Below are 19,469 nucleotides of genomic sequence, written 5' to 3'. Positions count from 1 at the left end.
TCGTACATTCCATTGTCCCCACCATTGCTCATAGCATACTCGGATCAACTCTCGCCCGTGATGCCGGCTCGATTTACACGATCGATTCTCTCGGAAGAATGCTCCTCGGATTTTCGAAATTCGTAGATCCATCTCCACATTAAGCCAAGGTCTTGACTCCATTTCAGCCTTTTACACCAAACTAAGAGTCTTCGAGATGAGCTATCCTCATACCGAGCCATGCCATCCTGCTCGTGTGGAATGCTACGCCACACTTCAAGGATACCTTGAATCGATTCCTTAATGGATTTTCTTCGAGGGATTAAATGATTCATACTCTAATGTTCGCAGCGGATCCTATTAATGGATCCACGCCTACGATTGCAAAGGCTTACTCTTTCTTATTGCAAGAAGAGCGACAACGCTCCATCCATTCTCTTCCTACTTCACATGTTGAACATGTTGCTATGGCAGCCGGTCACAAAGGAGCAAACCCGCGTGCATCCAAGCCTGCTTACCATCTTGTGACTTCTGTGGCAAAGATGGCCACTCGCAGGCACGCTGTTAAAAAACACGGGTTCCCCGACAACCGCAATAGAACCAACACCAAAAACACATCTAATTCTCGCAGCCCTGCTGCCCATCGTGCAACAACAATGCCGTCTTCTTCTATTGCCGCTACTACCACTGCTGCTCCAACTTTATCTGCCGATCAGATACACCAACTCTTGGCATTACTTCCTGTGGGTAACCCTCATCCCCTCGCAAATCTTGCGGTACATTTTGTCTAGCAACTTCAATCGGTTCTTCCCCTTGGATAATCGATTCGGGGCAACCGATCACATCTCTTCGATTTATCAATTTTTTCAAATATTGCAAATCCTACCCATGTGTTACCTATTACATTGCCAAATGGTGCTCAAACACCCGTTCTCCATATAGGCACTATTACTTTGTCATCTTCCTTAGCCCTTGAGAATGTCCTCTATGTTCCCACTTTTCATTTTAATTTGCTTTCCGTTCCCGCTAACCTCTACTACCTCTTGCGAAGTTCATTTTACTAATAATTCCTGTGTTTTTCAGACCCACTCTCGAAGAGGATTTTTACGCGGGTAAACGTCATGGCAATCTCTACTACCTGGACATCCCACGGCGTCGGTTCTTCTTGCCAATAAAATATCTCGACTTATGGCATTGCCGCTTAGGTCATCCGGGTTCTTCCATTTTATCTCCTTTAAAACATTTGGATCCTGCTATCTCATTTAATAAGGATTGTCCTTGTATTGTTTGCCCACTTGCAAAACAAAATCGTCTTCCATTCCCTACTAGTTCAATTTCTACTACCAATTATTTTGATATGATACATCTAGATGTTTGGGGACCATATCGTACCCAATCCTTATCTGGTGCAAGGTATTTTTAACAATTGTGGACGATTTTTCTAGAAGCACTTGGCTTTATCTCATGCAAACAAAGGCTGAAGTACCAACACTGGTTCAATCTTTCTTTGCCATGATACAAAGGCAATTTGACACCAAAATAAAAATCATCCGTTCGATCTTGGTACAGAATTTCTAAATCATCCAACATCTCAATTTTTTCAATCAAGTGGGGTTATACATCAATTAAGTTGCGTTTCCACCCCTCAACAAAATGGAGTGGTGGAACGCAAACACCGTCATCTTCTCAACGTAGCCCGAGCGTTACGTTTTCATGCCCACTTGCCATTAGAATTTTGGGGGCTGTGTTCTTACTGCCACATATCTTATCAACCGCTTACCCACTGTATTGCAAGGAAAACACCACATGAATTGTTATTTGGCAAGAAACCATCCTTCTCCCACCTAAGAGTTTTTGGCTGCCTTTGCTTTGTTCGCAACATTACTCCACACATAAGTTCGACAAAAGGGCATCACCAGGAATTTTCTTGGCTACCCATTTGGCCAAAAGGGGTGCGGATTTATGATTTAGCCACAAAAAAATCATGGTGTCACGAGATGTCATATTTCATGAGCATATATTTCCATTCCAAACATTCTCGGACACAACCTCACCCCTTGTGCGTCCACTAATGCATACCGACTCGATGAGGATGATTTGGAAATTTTACTACCACAACCCACTATTAACCCACCCCCACAACGTTTGAATCACCATCACCACCTACCACAATTGAAACTGATCCTCCATCACATCCCACTATATTTGAATCCCCACCACCACCAAGCACTATTGAAATTGCACCTACACCACCGCCACTTACTTTACAAGATCAAAATTCAGAAACACGCCTTGTTCCTCATGTCCCTTCACCCCGTCCAACGCGCAATAGGGTGCAACCACGGTATTTGAGAGATTACCAATGTTCGTTTACCACCTCGCAATTACCATCTTCGACAACGGTCCAAGGTAACCCCATACTCGACTAAATTTTTACAATATAGTAATTTCTCATCTAGCCATGTTGCTTTCCTTTCATCTTTAGCTAGTACAAGTGAACTCCAACCTTTTGAGGCAATGAAATACCCGAATGGAGGGATGCAATGCAAGCAGAAATTACGACATTATCCGAGAACAATACCTGGTCTCTTGTTCCTTTACCACAAGGAAAAAAACCAATTGGGTCGAAATGGGTGTTCAAGATAAAACGACGTTCGATGGTTCAATAGAACGTTACAAGGCAAGATTAGTGGCCAAGGGCTACAATCAGGTGGAAGGGATCGATTACCATGACACCTTCGCACGATCGCGAAACTTGTAACAGTTCGCACACTTATAGCACTTGCATCGTCAAAGGTGGTTACTACATCAAATGGACGTTCACAATGCGTTCTTACATGGAGACCTTGATGAAGATATCTACATGACACCACCTCCTGGATATCGTCGAAAGGGGGAGAACATGGTTTGCAAACTTCAAAAATCTTTATATGGCTTAAAACAGGCATCTCGTCGGTGGTTCTCCAAATTTTCAACCGCTTCTGCTCAAATTCGGCTGATCAATCCCGAGCGAGATCATTCCTTGTTTACCTTCGACACCAAGATGAATGCATTTATATTGTGCTCTATGTGGATGATATAATCATCACCGCAGCGATGCCACATTGATCGCCACTATCAAAGATTTTTTATTGCAAAATTTTCATATAAAAGATCTTGGCCCCTTGAAATTTTTCTTGGGCATCGAGGTGGCGCGTTCTCCTAAGGGGATTTATCTATCTCAGCGGAAATATACCTTGGATATCCTCAAGGACTGTGGGCTCACAGGTACTAGGCCAGCAGACACACCAATGGAGCAACACTTGCATCTCACAGCTTCCACAGGAGAATTATTACCGGATCCTTCCATTTATCGTCGACTTGTCGGCCGATTAATTTACTTGACGGTCACTCGCCCTGATATTGCCCATACGGTAAATATTCTCAGTCAATTTATGTACCAACCCTGTCAACCTCATTTGGATGCTGCACATCGATTACTCGATTTTTAAAGGCTACACCGGGCAAGTCATATTTCTATCTTCTACATCATCCCTCCAATCTGCGTGGTTCTTGTGATTCGGATTGGGCAACTTGTCCAACAACCGGAAGGTCAATGACTGGGTATTGCTTACTTCTTGGAACCAGCCCCATTTCTTGGAAGACAAAGAAACAAACCACGTTCTCGTTCATCTGCGAGGCGGAATACGGGCCATGGCCGTTGCAACATGTGAAATCTCTTGGTTATCATATTCATTGAAGGATCTGGGAATTACTCCAACATCACCAACACCATTATTTTGCGATAATCAGGCGGCCATCTATATCGCATCAAATCCTGTTTTTCATGAACGCACGAAACACATTGAAATAGACGCCATGTGGTTCGTGAAAAACTTCAACAAGGCATTATTCGCCCGACAAAATTGCAAGTTCGAGATCAAGGCCGATCTCTTCACCAAGTCCCTTGGTGGGAACAATTTCAAAATCTAAGTTCCAAGTTGGGCATTTGTAACTGCATGCTCCAACTTGAGGGGGAGTCTTACCATATGAGTCTTCATAAGATCCGGGTGATATATTCTGTAGGTGATATATTCTGTAGCATTATCTTAGGAGCTAATTAGGGTGATTTATTCTCTCATATCTTCTTTCATATCCGTTACTTAATCATAGGAGTTATTTTGGGATTTGTTCCCTGTAATCTTTGTATAAATTTATACTCTTACCTCAATGAAATACACACAAATTCAAATTCAAATTCTGCTGTCCATACTCTTATCAATATTAGCAAAGGATTCCCTTAGGCTTTTATGTGTCATCGGACTGCAGCAAATAGGCTCATTGGGTGACGTGCCTCTCAACATTTGGACTGATTGCCCTAATCTGATTCAATGCCTCACCCAGTCTGTTCTTCGATGGCCCTGAGAGGTGTTTAACTGATCTATGGGGTATCAAGAATATTTTGAAATCTTTTTCTAATGTATGTTTTTGTAAGAAAACCAGAGATTGTATTCAGGTTGCTAATGACTTGGCTATAGCAGACAAAGTAATAGACAAATTTTTATTTATTTTTTGGTAAAATAGACAAAAGTTGTATGCTACTGGTATCTCTTTGTTTTGCTAATTTATTCCTTTTCTTACCCAAAAAAAAAAAAGAAGATTCCCTTAGGGTTGTATGTGTCATTCCCTTAGATAAACAAGGTGGAGGCTCTGAGTTGTTGACTCACTCAGTCTGTATCGACTAAAAAGAAGAAGGTTTTCTTATATAATGAATAATTTTACATAAATTTTTTTTTGGTAAAGAATAATTTTACATAGTTACATTCTTATACAAATGGAAAGAATGAAAAAAAATGGAAATAGTACATTGGGGTTCGTGTTGATCTCTATGAGAGCCTCCATTTGCGGCGATTAAACATTTTGTTGTGAATAGATGGAAAGTAAGAGGAGTTGTGTAGATCTTTGTTAGAACACTGACATTTTTATTTTTTATTTTCAGAGCTTTGATGCTCATTAAACTATTTTAGATTTGGGGTCCTGGACTTATGTCGACAAGCCCTTGATTCTGAAAATGTGGTCACCAGATGTGAGTTTGGAGACCAAATCAAATGAACTCGATCCCAGTGTGGGTTAGTTTCTAGCTCTACAAGTTTATTTGTGGGTATGTAGTTCTCTTGGTCTATTAACTAGTCTGGTTGGCTCAGTCTGTCTGTATTGACTAAAGAAAAAAATATTTTCTTATATAATCAATAATTTTAGAAAGAGAGAATGGTAATAATTGTTTTTATGGTCTGAGAATGCGAAATCAACCTAGAATGCATTCCAAGCACAGTCTTAGAAAGAGAGAATGAAAAAAATATGTTTGGAATGAAAAAATCACACAAAATTAGAAGGATTCTCTGCGGTAGGTGAAGGTGATGTGGCTGATGATTGATGAAAGGCCTCATCATTGTTATTACCCTTCACCTTGAAACAAAAAATAAAAGCTCTATCTAGTTTCTTATTTACTTTTTTTTGCTAATGATCAGCAACGTATGTATTGATGAAAGAGATAAAATAATAGTACAGTATTACATAGTATTATCTGAAGACCCTAGCCCAGCCTTAAGCTACAGCTCAAAAGAAAGCAAACTATCCTGACCGTGAGGCCCTAAGAGAACCTGTAATGTGGTCTACCCAATGCTTCCCAATTAACCATGTGAACAATAAAGCTTGGAGATTAATTCCATGTTTGGGAGGATTGTGATCTCGCAACATGATTGGCTAGAGCGTCCGTCGGTGTGTTTCCTTCTCTGAAACAATGAGTGATGCGCCATTGTATGGAGGCAAGGAAAATAGAGGCCTCCCACCATTCCTGTAGTTGGTAACATGGAAAAATTAGCTGAAAGTATTGACTTAACCACTGAAGCCGAATCACATTCCACCCATAGCTTGCTCACCCTTAAGTTCTGGGCTTCCTTGATGCCAATAAAAAATGCTGCCATTTCAGCTTTATAGTTTGTTCCAACTCCTTGAAAGGAAGCAAAACATCTGGCCACAACACCAAGATGGTTGCGAAAAAGTCCTCCAGCTCCTGAAGACCTTGGGTTTCCAATTGAAGACCCATCTATATTGAGCTTCCACCACCCCGACGGCGGTTGTCGCCATGTGAACTCCACAACCTTTTTACTCGGGGACCTGGAGATGGTTATTCTAAGTGACCTCGCCAATACCAGGTCCTTGACCGAATGCACATGAACCTTCAATATATGTGAGCAGTATGTGATTTCTCTAAGGCTTTTCATTAATACCTGCCTAGGATCACTTATTTTATTTTCGTATCTCCGACTGTTACGCTCCCACCAAATCTGCTAACAGATGATTACAAGAAGAGCCCTTCAGATGTTTGGGAGCAAAACTCCATTGGACTTTCTCCTCCACCATGAGAAAAACAGCTCCATTGAAGGGAACCCACTCCAATTCTCCTCAAATAGTAAGAGGATATCCTTCCAAACCATAACAGAAAAATTGCAATTTAGGAAAATATGCATCCCTGATTCTATTTCGGCATGACATAATTCACATCCCGAGACCAGGGGGATTGTGCGACCTCTCACTTTGTTGTCTGTGGGTAGAGCATTGTGCGCCATCCGCCATCCAAATAAAGAGCTGCGTGGGTGTAAACCTTGCTGCCATACTGCCCAGGCCCACACGAGTGGAGGGGCCTTTTTCCTAATCTCTTCCCATGCCGATGTAACCGTGAACTCTCCATTCTTGGAGTGAGCCCACATCCGAGAATCGTTTTTGTTTGTGGCTGTGATACCCGAACTCAAAATCTCATTTATGACCACCTGAAACTCATGAGACATCACAATGGGGAAGCTCCACCCATTCCCATCTAGGAAATCCGAAACCGTGGCTGATAGATTTCTTGGAATCTGATTAGGCAGCAGGAGATCTTCAATGGATTGATTCCCAATCCATTTATCATACCAAAACCGAACCATGGTTCCATCTCCCACCACCCATCTCTCCGATGCAAGAATAAAATCCCACACTTTTCTAACTCCAGGCAGAACCGAGGAAGGGCCCACAGTTGTTTTAGCGTGCCATCTTTACTTACAAATCTTCCTTTCAGAAATTCAGCGAGTGGTGATTTTGCTGATTTAATAGACCAAGCAAATTTTACAATCAAAGCCAGATTAACATCTCTGATGCGGCGGATATATACCTAAACCTCCTTCTCGTTTGGGTTTGCAAAGACTATCCCATCTCCCCGTGATGGCTTTGGATTTATCAGTTTCTTATTTACAAATCCTCAATAAAATGAGAATTTGATTTTGATGATTTTGTACTGCTTTTACAGTTTTACCCACATATTTTCCTCTTTTAAATGGCTTTTGCCTAGAAACAAATAGAGCATTATGAAAATGCAATTTACTAATGACTTAAAGAGTCACCCAAATCAAAATTTCTAAATTTCCTAGTAGATTAATCTAAACGTATCACTAATAATGAAAAGTTTCACACCATCCTCCTGACTGACTGACTGACTGACTGACTGACTGACTTACTTATTCAACTTAATGAATATTTTAATATTCACAGTATACTTAAGCGTTGCTAATTAATGTTTTGCGGATGAAAACTTTGAACCTATTATACAAGTCAAAGTAAAAAAACAGTGGAGTGGATAATCAAATAAGACTAATTACATTGTTAAAGCTAGTGAGCATAAGAATTATCGTCTCGTGTCTCTCATGGGTTTTGTTGTGATCCTTAAGTAAGAGACGTGTCTAGTTTATTTTATGTAGAGACTTGTCAGGTATCAAGGAGAACTCGATCTTAATATGTATGATTTTTAATAAAAGTGCATTCTAGAAGCCATTATAATCACAATCTCAATCAATTAAAATAAAGGGCAGGAGATCGGTACTTGGTCGTATGATCTCTACACCAGTGTCTGGGCTAATGGGGGAGCATGCTTGGGTATCTACCCAGGGGGTAGGGCATCATTTCATGATGCTCTGTAAGAGAGCGTAGGGGGTGCCACTAAGCAGAGATCTTTTTCCTTAAAATAAGATATGGGCAAAAGTTATGCACGACGCCAGCTCAAAAATAAAATTGTATACCCCCTCACATATCGTTGTTCATGTGAGAGGGTAATATGTCATAAATGCCCCTCCTCCTATTGTCAGATTCCAAAAGGGGTTCCCTCATTCAACTAAAATTGTACTCGGGCAATATAGGGAATTAATCCTCTTCCATAAATTATTTATAGAAGAAAAGTTTTTATTGAGATAGTGTACCCCCTATGCCCAGACACAGTGGGAGATGAAGTGACCACCCCACCCCCAATGAAAGACGGAAATTCTGCCCCACGTGCGTTCTCATTGGCCCCGAATGCACAGAGAATGCACACCCATATTTATATTACTATTTTTTTTTACCAACCTTAGTTACAACAAAATTTTCCCAACAAGTTAATCCATAGTAGAGATTAAGTGTTGTTATTCCTATTTTGCTAATGGAATTGTAACAACAAAATGGAAGAACGTTTTCTTGTCTGCCGTCGATTCAGGTAACTAAAACTATGATTTGGAGCATCAGACCAAAGAAATGGAATAAAATCCACTCTTGTATTTTTAATCCTCCTAAAATACATGTTCGGCGGACGACCGAACCCGGCGTTGTTAATCCTATTCTGCTAATGGAATTGAAACTACTAATTCAAATATTAATAAAATTCTTAGTAGATTTAAGTTTTGCTAATCCTTTTCTTCAAAAGGAATTCAAAATGTAGGCGGCAAATAGAATGTCCAAGCGTAGACAATTCCAACCCATCATCCTCAAATGACATGTTATATACTATATTTTTTGGTGTACTGGTACTATAAAGTATAAAATATACATATTATTCATTTATTAAAGTCAATACTTTAAGTTCGAGAAGATGCTTAAAGTAAAACCGATTACAGGTATGAACACCAGTTATTCTATTGAGTTCAAGGTTTTAAAACTCGGTATCGGGAACGAAATCGGTCAGAGAGATTCAGCTTGAATCGAATCGAGAATCTAAGTTATTTTACAGTGAAAATCGAATCGATTTAGAAATAAAAAATCGATCCATGAATCGATCCGAATCAAGATGGTTTATAAAGAAAATGACTAAGAATCAGTTGCATTAGGAAACAATAACGCAGCAGAATGGTAATTTGCAAAAGAAAACAAAGAGAAATAGAAAGCACACACACAAGACAACGATTTATATGGTTCACCCTCAAGAAGGTAGGCTACATCTACGGCCGAGCGATAGTCTAGATCCGCTATTTCGATAAAGAATTACAAACCCTCACATATCATATCTCTCAAAGAGATAATCAGTATCACTATATATATAACGTTTTTTACGCATAGCAATATAGAGAAAACCCTAACCCACAAAAGTATAAAACTACCCCTCCGAAGCCCATCCGATTTGGTCCGAGGTACAAACCAACATAGGGCGAATAATATATCAAATTGAAGATCGATCTCGATGAGCCGAAAAATCATCAATACTTTTTGGATTGAAACTGAGATCAGATTTCACCAATAACTAGCTGGTCCAATTCCAATTCTGATTCAAGAAGCAACGATTACGACACCGATATATTCACTGATCTGATTCCCGATTCTTAAAACCATGATTGAGTTGTCTCACTTTCTCGAAGGTGTTTTTAGAAACGTGAATAGACTTCTGCTCTCTCATCCTCTCATTAAATCATTAATGCTTGGAAAGACCGACTTTGTTGACTCAAGGGTCTGGGTTGCATTATTAAATCCGCCCCTTTTTTGTTTGGTACTCCAATAATCCGCCCCTTTGTTGCCTATATAAAGTGTTTCTTTCATGCCTTTCTGTACTCATCTTTCTCTCTCTCTCCTTCTGGGAAAAAGATGATGGATATGTCTTCAACTCCAATTTATGGAAGCTTGAAGAGATACTGGAGGAGGAGATCATATCGTCGACTTGATGTGAAGAAGAAGAACACGAAGGTGTTGAGGTTGGGAGGGAAGAGTAGTAGTAGTAGTAGAAGACGTTCATGGAGGGTAAGCGTATTAATACCGAAGCTGCAACTGAAAATAATAAAGTATCCGATGAAGATGTGGAGAAAGTTTAAAGATGGTTACATAAATATGATGCTTGGTTTTGCAGACAACGTGGGTGGTGGCTACTCATACAACAGTACTGTTTTCGGCGGAAAGAGGATTCCAAGAAGCCGACCTATTTCACAGATTTCTAAGTATGATAGTAATGAATTTGATAAGAGAATGCTTCTTCACATCTACAACTCACTTGTTGCTTCTCGTGAATTGGTTACTTCTGCTTAATTCAATCTCAAGTAATTAATACCTTAATTTTTGTATATTTATTACTTCTTTTTTATCTTCTTCTTCTTCTTCCCAACTTAAAAAAAGAATTGAAGAAGTTTGGGTTTTAGTTCTGGGTTTGTTTCTTTCTTTTTTTTTTTTTTTAATATCCTGTGGGACGATGGAGAAGTTTCATCTTCCTATTTCTGATGGTTTTGAAAGATAATACTAATTAATAAAAGCTGTTCTGTGAAAGTGTATGCAGAATTGTTTGCTTTGGGGTAGCCACCATTCTGGTTTGATTAGATTCATCCTTGTTTTTTTTTTTTTTTTGGTAAAATTAGATTCCTTCTTGTTGAGATGGGACAAAAGGAAAATATAAAACATGAACAGTACTTTGTATGGTTTCGACTTGACTTTCAATTTTGAATTATGGTGTTATGGAGAGTTCTAAAGTAGAACACTTTGTATGGCTTGACTTGGCTTTCTATTTCGTTTATGGATTGAGGACCACAAGAGAGAGAGAGAGAGAGAGAGAGAGAGAGAGAGAGATTCTCCAAATCTTGTTAGTGAATGTTTCTATCAAAACTATCATTGTAGCTTGAAGATGACACGACGAGGAAAGTTATTAGCGGAGAGGAGAAGGCCAAACAACAGCTATTTGGAAATGAATGTGCAACTATGAAGAAGAACCTAAACAAACAATTTCATACAACATGAAGAATTTAACGTAGTTTGGCACGAATGTTAACACTCACTCAAAAGAATTAGAGATTTTCCACTAAATCTGAAAAACTCTATACGCCACTCTCCATCTCACAAAGTGATATTCTTTTGTTTGTATATAGGTTATTCTCACAGAGACAATATATAAGGAACCCCCAAAACCTTAATCCCTACATAATAACAATTTTACCCATGTACATGTTATTAGATCAATTGATTGATGATCCAAATAAATACGATTTGGATCTTACCTGAACGGATATGGGAAGACAACAGAAGAGAGATCAAGAACCAAGCTTTTGATTACGAGCTATTGGATTTATGTGACCATCAAAACCAGTTTAGTCCGGTTTTGTCTAGTTTACTTTGTATTGAACCTTTTATATATTTTGATTTAATATCATCACATGCGATATAAACTTTTTGAACATTATATGTCCTTAAGTTTTACTTAAAATGGTAGTCACAACTAGGGTTTGGGCTGGGCACCCTTATCATATGGTTGTCACATTGGGTATGCCTAGACATGTTGATGTCAGGGTACGAATGCGAGTGCACATTATGATGTGCATTGACGACGAATCTTATTTGTCGATTCTCTCATGTATTACTGTCAGATGTAAGATGGGATAGACATGTGTCATCGAGACCCTATACCTGAGAGGACCTCGTCAGTGCGAAATGTGAACGCATTCTTTGGATCATCAATGACTGAGATTCAAGATAGACAAAGCTGATGTTCTGGGAATACGCAAACATTTCATGAGTGAGAGAGTTACTCAACACGGTCACCACTGCCCGATTGGAGAACATCAAGATAGAGATTGTCTGTGGATGGTTAGATTGAAATTTGGATCCAGTGCCATTTTATAAATGGTTTTTGCAAAACCTATTTTACATAAAATGATAGATTATATGTAGTTTTAATTGAAAATATTTTATCGTGTTTTGTGGGATCCGATTACGTACACCGACGCTCTCGTATGGACATGTTCTATGGAATGGGGTTAGGCAGTACATGTATACAAATGCCCTAGATTCCATAATGATAATGTTGATTAGTAGTGGGTTGATACATAGTAATTAATTATTATGTGAGGGTATAAATGAAATTTACTAATTAATTAATTAATTATTTAATTTATTGGATAAGGTGCTATTTTTATTTATCCATTAAATATAAAATAAATAATTAATTAAACATTCCCTATTAGATTTTGCTTCTTCACCAATTAGAAGTCCATCAGGTTTAAACAGGTTCAAGTCAAAGAGGAGAGAGAGAAACAGACTCTCACTGGGATAAGGTTTAAAAAAAAAACCTTATTATATAAACAATTTAAAACGTGGAAGGGGAGACCACGTTTTCCAACTTTGGGTGATTTCGGGTTCTCCCCCTCTCTCCCACGTTTTTGTCTCTCTCTCTCTCTCTCTCTCTCTCTCTCTCTCTCTCTCTCTCTCTCATTCTTCTTGCTCTCTAGCTTTTGAGAGTTAGGGTTTTGGAAACCCAGGATTGCTCTTGAAGATTTGAAGAAGAAGATCTGGTTTTAACTTGGAGAACCTTGGCTGCACCATTGGAGATTCAGATCTGTTTACCTGGTGTGCTTGTTAGAGGAAGAACCACTGTCTATTGGAGGAGCAACACTTGAGGCTCATCTGGTTAGCAAGTTTTTGTTAATTCCTCTTATTTTAATTATATGATTATTCATGGGATATGAAAGAAATCCGAATCGATCTCTTTCTGCTGCGCATTCGGGTATGGGATGGATCCCTCTTTCCATGGGATGGAAAAGAGATGAATTTTCTCTCTCTTAGGGATCCCATAATTTTATGGGACAAGAAAGAAAAGGATGTAATGGTTTATCCTTCCATACCCTAATTGGGTCACAGTAGGGCACCCATGGGCGACCATGGGCAACCCTAAAAATTAAATAGGGCGCCCTAGGGCAACCCTAGAGATTCCAAGAGTTGTGAATCCTCATATGAATGATCCTAGTTTATCAGGATCAACAAGGAGATGATCCCATGGACTACTATTTGACTAACACGAGCACCACGAACAATCTTCTACAATCTCTAGATATCTTGAAAGGCTTCTCCAAAGAGAACTCCACACCGAAAATCCTTGGGAACAGATGAAATCCCACAGAGAATACAAAGACTTGGAGAACAAGAGTGAGAGGAGAGAATAATTGATTTCACAGTATGTTGCCTTAGGGTTTTGGAGGGGTATTTATAACCTCAGCCTAGGCCCCCCACCTTAATAGAGTCAAACTCTGAGTGGGAAGGAGAGGAGAGAGAGAGTTGGTCACTTAAAGTGACCGGCCCTCACTCCGTCTTCTCGCGGATTGGGCCGGTTGCCCTTGGTGGGCGCCATGAATTGGATCCATGACCAGCTCCGATTTACACATGTAATGGACCAAAAATCCTGACCCGATTACAATTATGTCCAGCCTATCCACATTATGTTTGCCATCTAAAGCATGCTCTGTACGGTTTGAAACAGGCGCCACATGCCTAGACACACAGACTTGCCACAGTTTTATTATTACTTGGATTCAAATCGTCACCATCAGACACAACTCTATTTGTTCTGTCATGGAAGAATCATCTAATCTATTTACTAGTATATGTTGACGATATAATCATCATTGGAAATAGCTCATTGATGGTCCAGGATCTCATCATCACCCTTGGCATAGAATTTGCCATCAAGGACCTTGGGGATTTGCATTTTTTCCTAGGTGTTGAGGTCATTCACGCTCCACAAGGACTCCATTTGTCTCAATTGAAGTATATAATGGATATTCTACACAAGGCTAATATGGAAGCAGCAAAGCCAATGCCTACACCTAGCTCAACGGCATCTCTTACATGTGGAACTGGGTCAACATTTGAAGATATCATTCTCTATAAAAATATTGTCGGTGCCCTGTAATATTTAACATTATCCGGGCCTATCATTGCATTCTTTGTGAACAAAGGCTGCTAATTCATGCTTAATCCCACAATAGATCACTAGGCAGCAATTAAGAGAATTCTACGGTATCTAAAAGATACTCTAGATCTTGGTGTTCAAATTTGCGCTTCAAATTCAACACATCTCAATGCCTACACAGATGCAGACTAGGCTGGTTGTCCACATGATAGAAGATCAACTAGTGGGTATTTTATCTATCTTGGCACAAACTTAGTCTCCTAGGGCTCTAAGAAACAGCATACTGTGGCAAGATCCTCTCTAGAGTCTGAATACAAGGTGCTAGCTAGCCAATGCTTCGACTGAGTTATTGTGGCTACGTCAATTGCTCTTTGACCTCGGTATCAAATCCCCACCACCAGTGTTTTATTATGATAACATTGGTGTTACTTATCTGGATGTGAATCCATTATATCATGCGCGCACAAAACTTTTTTTTTTTAATAATGCGCGCACAAAACAAGTCAAGATCGATTATTATTTTTTGTGGGAAAAAGTGGCAGCCAATCAATTGTGTATCCGGTTTGTCTCAAGTCATGATCAAATTTCTAATAACTTCACAAAGGACTACCAGGACTAGGGGTGTCAACGGGCCGGTTTCGGTTCGGGCTTTTCGGTTTCGGTGTGACTTTTATAGAAACCAAAACCAAACCATTAAGAAATGTTCGGTTTCGGTGTGGTTTGGTTTCGTGTCGGTTTCGGTTTATGATAACGGGTTGATATCGGTTTGGATTCGGTTTGGTACCGGTTTTATATAACTAGTAAGGTCTGGTTAGTGCTAATTTTTCTTCTCTTTCTCTTTTAAGTACATAAAATATTTCAAATACAATGCATCTTTGTATCCTATGTCCTATGGCCTATGGATACAATTGGTTGGGTAATCACTAACAAAGGATATGAGATAAAGTGAGAAACTATCACAACACATTTAGGGGGCAATGGGGCATTAGGCATTTACTGATTTACTCATTTATCGGGTTAGGTCGGTTCGGTTTGGGTTCGGGCCTAACGGTGCACCGTCGGGCTAGCCCAAACCAAACCAAACTGTTTGCCTCTCTGGATCCACAAACCGAACCCGGACCATTAAGAGTTCGGTCCGGTGTGGTCCGGGTTCGTTCGGGCTGGTTCGGGCCGGTTTCATCGGTTCGGGTTGGGTATTGACACCCCTAACTAGGACCATGGTATCGCAATCTACGGGACAAGCTCACAATGTGCAACCAACTGTTTCACTTGAGGGGTGTATGGATAATTCAAAATTTGAAAATTCAAATTATCTATTGAACAAGTGTACACACGATGCAGTTGTTCTGACTTATATGGATGGTTTCACTCCTACAAGTTAGTAAGAGTTTGCTCATGACTAAAACACTAATTCTTGTAATCTATCTGTAAAATTTGAATTACAATTTTGATTTAATAATACAAAGACACCACATCTCAATCACATGAAACGTTAAGAGAGATTACCATATAAATTGAAAGTCTTATACTCAACATATGATCAAATGAAGGAGATAGTGATGCCAATAGGAGAAGTACCTTGTCCTCCTCTTTGATCTTAACATCGAGAACCAACAACTCTATCAATATCCTATTGAACTCGTTCAAATGTACCTCAAACTTCGCTTCCTCTGACAATCGAAGGCCATCTAACTATTTATTTTAAAAACAGTCGATTTGTCAACGACCTGGACTTGTATCTGTTCTCTGTCTTTTCCTAGACTTTCTCTTGATCCGCTAACCTGATGATTTCACCAAGAGTGTTATCTGCAAGATACAATTGGATCCACCTGTTTGCTAAATCCCTCAACCCTTGTCACTCATCTTCCCTCACTTTCTCTGGCTTTTGTGATTTCTTCCTAAGAGCCTTGATTGTCCCCTCCTGTGAAAATATATTCTTCGCCCATTGTTGTGACTGAGTGAAGTCATTATGACCATTTAAAGGTTCTATGGAGAAACTTGAACCTTTCACCACCATCTGCTTACCTGAACTGTACTCTTCGTGCCTGCCATCAATTTGAACAAACCATATTTACTGTTGACCATGCATAAACCCACACGTCCTATACTAACGGAGCAGAATCTGTCCAATTCATCACTTTCGTTGCATCCGGAATGCCAAAAAAACCTTAGGTATACCTAACCTCTGTACAAAGTCAAAAAATTTCAGTAGAACCTAAACTTGTACGGTGTCGGCTTTGGAAACATAACTTTCTTTGTTATCGTACGTGACCCACACTACAAAAGAGGAGAAAAAAATACCACTTGTTGGGAACAAATGTACATCCAAAAGGAAGAACCCAAGCAAACAATTACACACAATACGAGGAATTTAAACAGTAAACTTCAAATGTCATGAACATAAGCTAACATTTCCCATGGAGGTGAAGATGCATGCTTGATGTATTCCACAAGATCTGCACAATTAGATTCCATCACTATGTTTTGAATACCCAATTCCAAATTTAACTGAAGACCCATTCTCAAGGTAGCACATTGCTCAAATGATGCTGATTTGGGGCTATCTCTTGAAGCAACACCCACTAAAAAATATCTTTGATCATCTCGAATTAAAGAACCATAACCGGTCTTTTAGAAAAGCACCATCATAATTCACCTTTGCATAGCCTTATATAGAAACAAACCAAATCAATTTAGCATGATTGCATGATAAAAGGGCATGAGTAACATTGTCAACCATTCCATTTCAACAAGGACAGATCCAAGGGCGTGAGTAACAGTTTCAACTTTGAGTTATAGATGTTTAAGGCTTTTAAGTTTAAGGGGCGCTGTTCTCTATGCTGCAGTGTAGGCTACGCCGAGGTACATGGGGGCAATTCAACTCCTCTGCTTCCGCTTGCCCCTACTGTCATGTGTGCCCCACACACAAGCAAGGCGGAATGTACTGCCTTACCCCTGCTTGAGCGCCTTGCCCGAGTAGGGGTAAGGTAGTATATTTTGCCACACTTGTGTGTGAGGGCGCACGACACTTCCAGATAAAAATAGAGAAGTTGAATCGCACATGGGGGTAAGCACAATAACCACCCTGCCCCTGAGTGATAGAGCCATGTGCCTGGGTGTGCCTGACCAGGCTGCGGCACAGAGAACATTCTCCCTATGCTTAATTGGTCGAACTGCCTTTAGCCTATTACCACAAAAAAACACTGCCTTTAACCCATCACTAAAGCAAGAAAAAGAACAGAGGCCTTGGGATATTAAATAGGGGAGTGGGTGAAGGGTGTCAGATACTCAGATGTGTGAAAATATCCACTTTCGTTTCGACCGAACAGTCTAAAAGTCTAATCTTTCCATATGCCAACCTGACGGTCATAGCGGTCTTCAAAACTTACCGGCGTCCACCTAACAGTGGCGGAGTACTAAGTACAGTCATGGAGGTATCTATTCTCTCTTAAACTCTCTCAGATTCTCATAAGCTTAGCTCAGAAAACAACGATAATGGTCTAATAGGGACCCAAAAAAGGGGGGGAAAAGTACCTTTTGTTTCTTTTTAATTTAATATCTGTCATCAACTACTCTTCAAAGCTTTACCCTCTTCGGTGTTCGACTTTTAAAGTGGGACTTTGACCTTCAGATTTAATTTCTAAAACTGCTTTGGCGGTCGCAGATAATGGTGTTTAAAAGGGACGGAAAGCAAAGGCACAGTCTCCGTAGAGTAGTAGAAGTTAGAACACAAACTGCCGGTGGTTTCACAGTTGAGAGGATATGGAGACTGGAATTAGGATTTTAGAAGAATTACATGACAGAGCTCCGTATCTTCCTCTCCATGACGAAGACACTATTAACTCCGACGATTCTCGGTTGAAGCTGCTCGGATACAAGCAAGAGCTCAGTCGACGCCTCAGGTTCGTCTTTATCCTCTCCTCTTCTGATTCTGCATTATTTCAAATAGAAAAAGGTTTTGATCTTTCCTTGGCCATTGTTGGAGTATCTAGATCTTCATTTTAGCCTCTTTTTTTTATTTTTTTTTATTTTATAAATCGAGCTTGATCTGAGTTCTTAGATGGAAGTTCAGTTAAATTTTAGTTTCCGAGTTAAGACTTGTTGATTCTCTCTCTCTCACAGTGCTCTCTCGAATTTTTGTGTGACATTCTCTATCATTTCGGTGATCACTGGTCTGACGACTACGTTCAATACGGGCTTAGCGTTCGGAGGAACGTTGACAATGGTATACGGATGGCCAATCGTAGGCTTCTTCACCCTCATCGTAGGTCTTTCCATGGCCGAGATCTGCTCTTCCTTCCCGACCTCCGGTGGCCTTTACTACTGGAGCGCAAAGCTCTGCGGCTACGATTGGGGCCCTTTCGCTTCCTGGCTCACTGGCTGGTACGTACCTCTACTGATCCCACACTACACCACACGTTTACACACCTTTCGATTTCCACTTTTCCTATCGTACGTTTCCCGATATACAGATGTTACAAAAGATTCCAAACCAACGCTTCATACTAGAAATCGCTATAGCCTATATAGTACACCTTTAATTATTACTCCCAGAACATAGTATGATGGGCCCCACCATGACACGACGTTTCGAGGTAAACGTGGCGTTGAAGGTTGTTTTCGGTAATTTGGGTTGGCATTGGTGATGATGTGTTATGGGGAGATGAAATAAAGCTGTCCCTTGAATTGGGTACACCGTACACGTCGCTTTAAGTGCCTAGGAATGCCTGCAACAATGACGTAAATGACATAATACGAGCCACGATATTTTGTTTTCATTTTTTTGTGCTTGGCTATGGACTAATTAATCACTTTATTGGGTTTTACCAAAAAAAAATAATAATCACTTTATTAGGGATTTATGTCACGTTCTCTTTTTTTTTATTTATGAAAAAGACGGAAAAATATTACTAAAAATTGGACTGATATATAGTGTTTTTTGATTGAGCATGTCTAGCAAGATTCAGGGCTATAGCTATACAAAAGGGGTCTCCTTGAGTGAAACCTATGTCTCGGGCTATATTAGAAATATACACTAAGTCCTTACTTTTAGCTTGGTACTATTGTCTATTAGGGCAGTGTATCCGTTATATATATTTTTTCGTTCTATCATAATCTAAGCTACAAAGGGAAGACTAAGACAAGCCAATAGACAATTATTTAGTTCGTTGGTCGATGGCTTGTTGGTTGGAGTGCATGCTCTCACAGGGTCAAGGGATTGACTCTCTTGGTTTGCATATTGTGTTAAAAAAAGGCATCCCCTCCCTTGGTAGTCCCTTGACCTCCTGGGAAGACATGCACTCCAACCGGCAAGCCACCAACCAACCAACCAAGCAGTTGTTTGTTACCCTATTATATTGGTGTTAGTCTTTTTTGCACCATGGTTTTAGTTCATAGCCTTCGACCCACAATTGACATCTATACCAATATGTATCAAACAATATTGATTTGAATTGACTATAAATAATAATAATAAAAAATGGTACCTTTTTGCTCGATGTTAACAAGACATATTAGTATT

At 39.8% G+C, this 19,469-nt stretch overlaps 2 protein-coding genes across 3 annotated transcripts in view; both read left to right on the top strand.

Annotated features, from left to right (window-relative positions):
- Nucleotides 1-9,873: 9,873 nt before the first annotated feature.
- LOC122650842 lies at nucleotides 9,874-10,308 on the top strand. The gene has a single exon (XM_043844216.1). It carries the CDS (start codon nucleotides 9,874-9,876, stop codon nucleotides 10,306-10,308), a length of 435 nt encoding a protein of 144 aa, XP_043700151.1.
- Nucleotides 10,309-17,581: 7,273 nt separating this feature from the next.
- The window catches only part of LOC122651825 (amino-acid permease BAT1 homolog), a 38,024-nt gene continuing 36,136 nt past the window's right edge, over nucleotides 17,582-19,469 (top strand). Inside the window, exons 1-2 of one of the 2 annotated variants that reach the window (XM_043845376.1) lie at nucleotides 17,582-17,850; nucleotides 18,071-18,331. In XM_043845376.1, the coding sequence (XP_043701311.1) occupies nucleotides 17,711-17,850; nucleotides 18,071-18,331 (401 nt within the window). In that variant the 5' untranslated portion in view covers nucleotides 17,582-17,710. The remainder of the gene's footprint in view (nucleotides 17,851-18,070; nucleotides 18,332-19,469) is intronic. The other variant, XM_043845377.1, reaches the window with a different exon arrangement.

This window comes from Telopea speciosissima, chromosome 2, assembly GCF_018873765.1.
Source record: "Telopea speciosissima isolate NSW1024214 ecotype Mountain lineage chromosome 2, Tspe_v1, whole genome shotgun sequence".
NCBI lineage: Eukaryota > Viridiplantae > Streptophyta > Magnoliopsida > Proteales > Proteaceae > Telopea > Telopea speciosissima.
This window is presented reverse-complemented; position numbering and strand designations above follow the sequence as displayed.

Excerpts from the sequence above, each read along its gene's own strand:
- LOC122650842 (XM_043844216.1), top strand. The coding sequence starts at position 9,874 with ATGATGGATATGTCTTCAACTCCAATTTATGGAAGCTTGAAGAGATAC.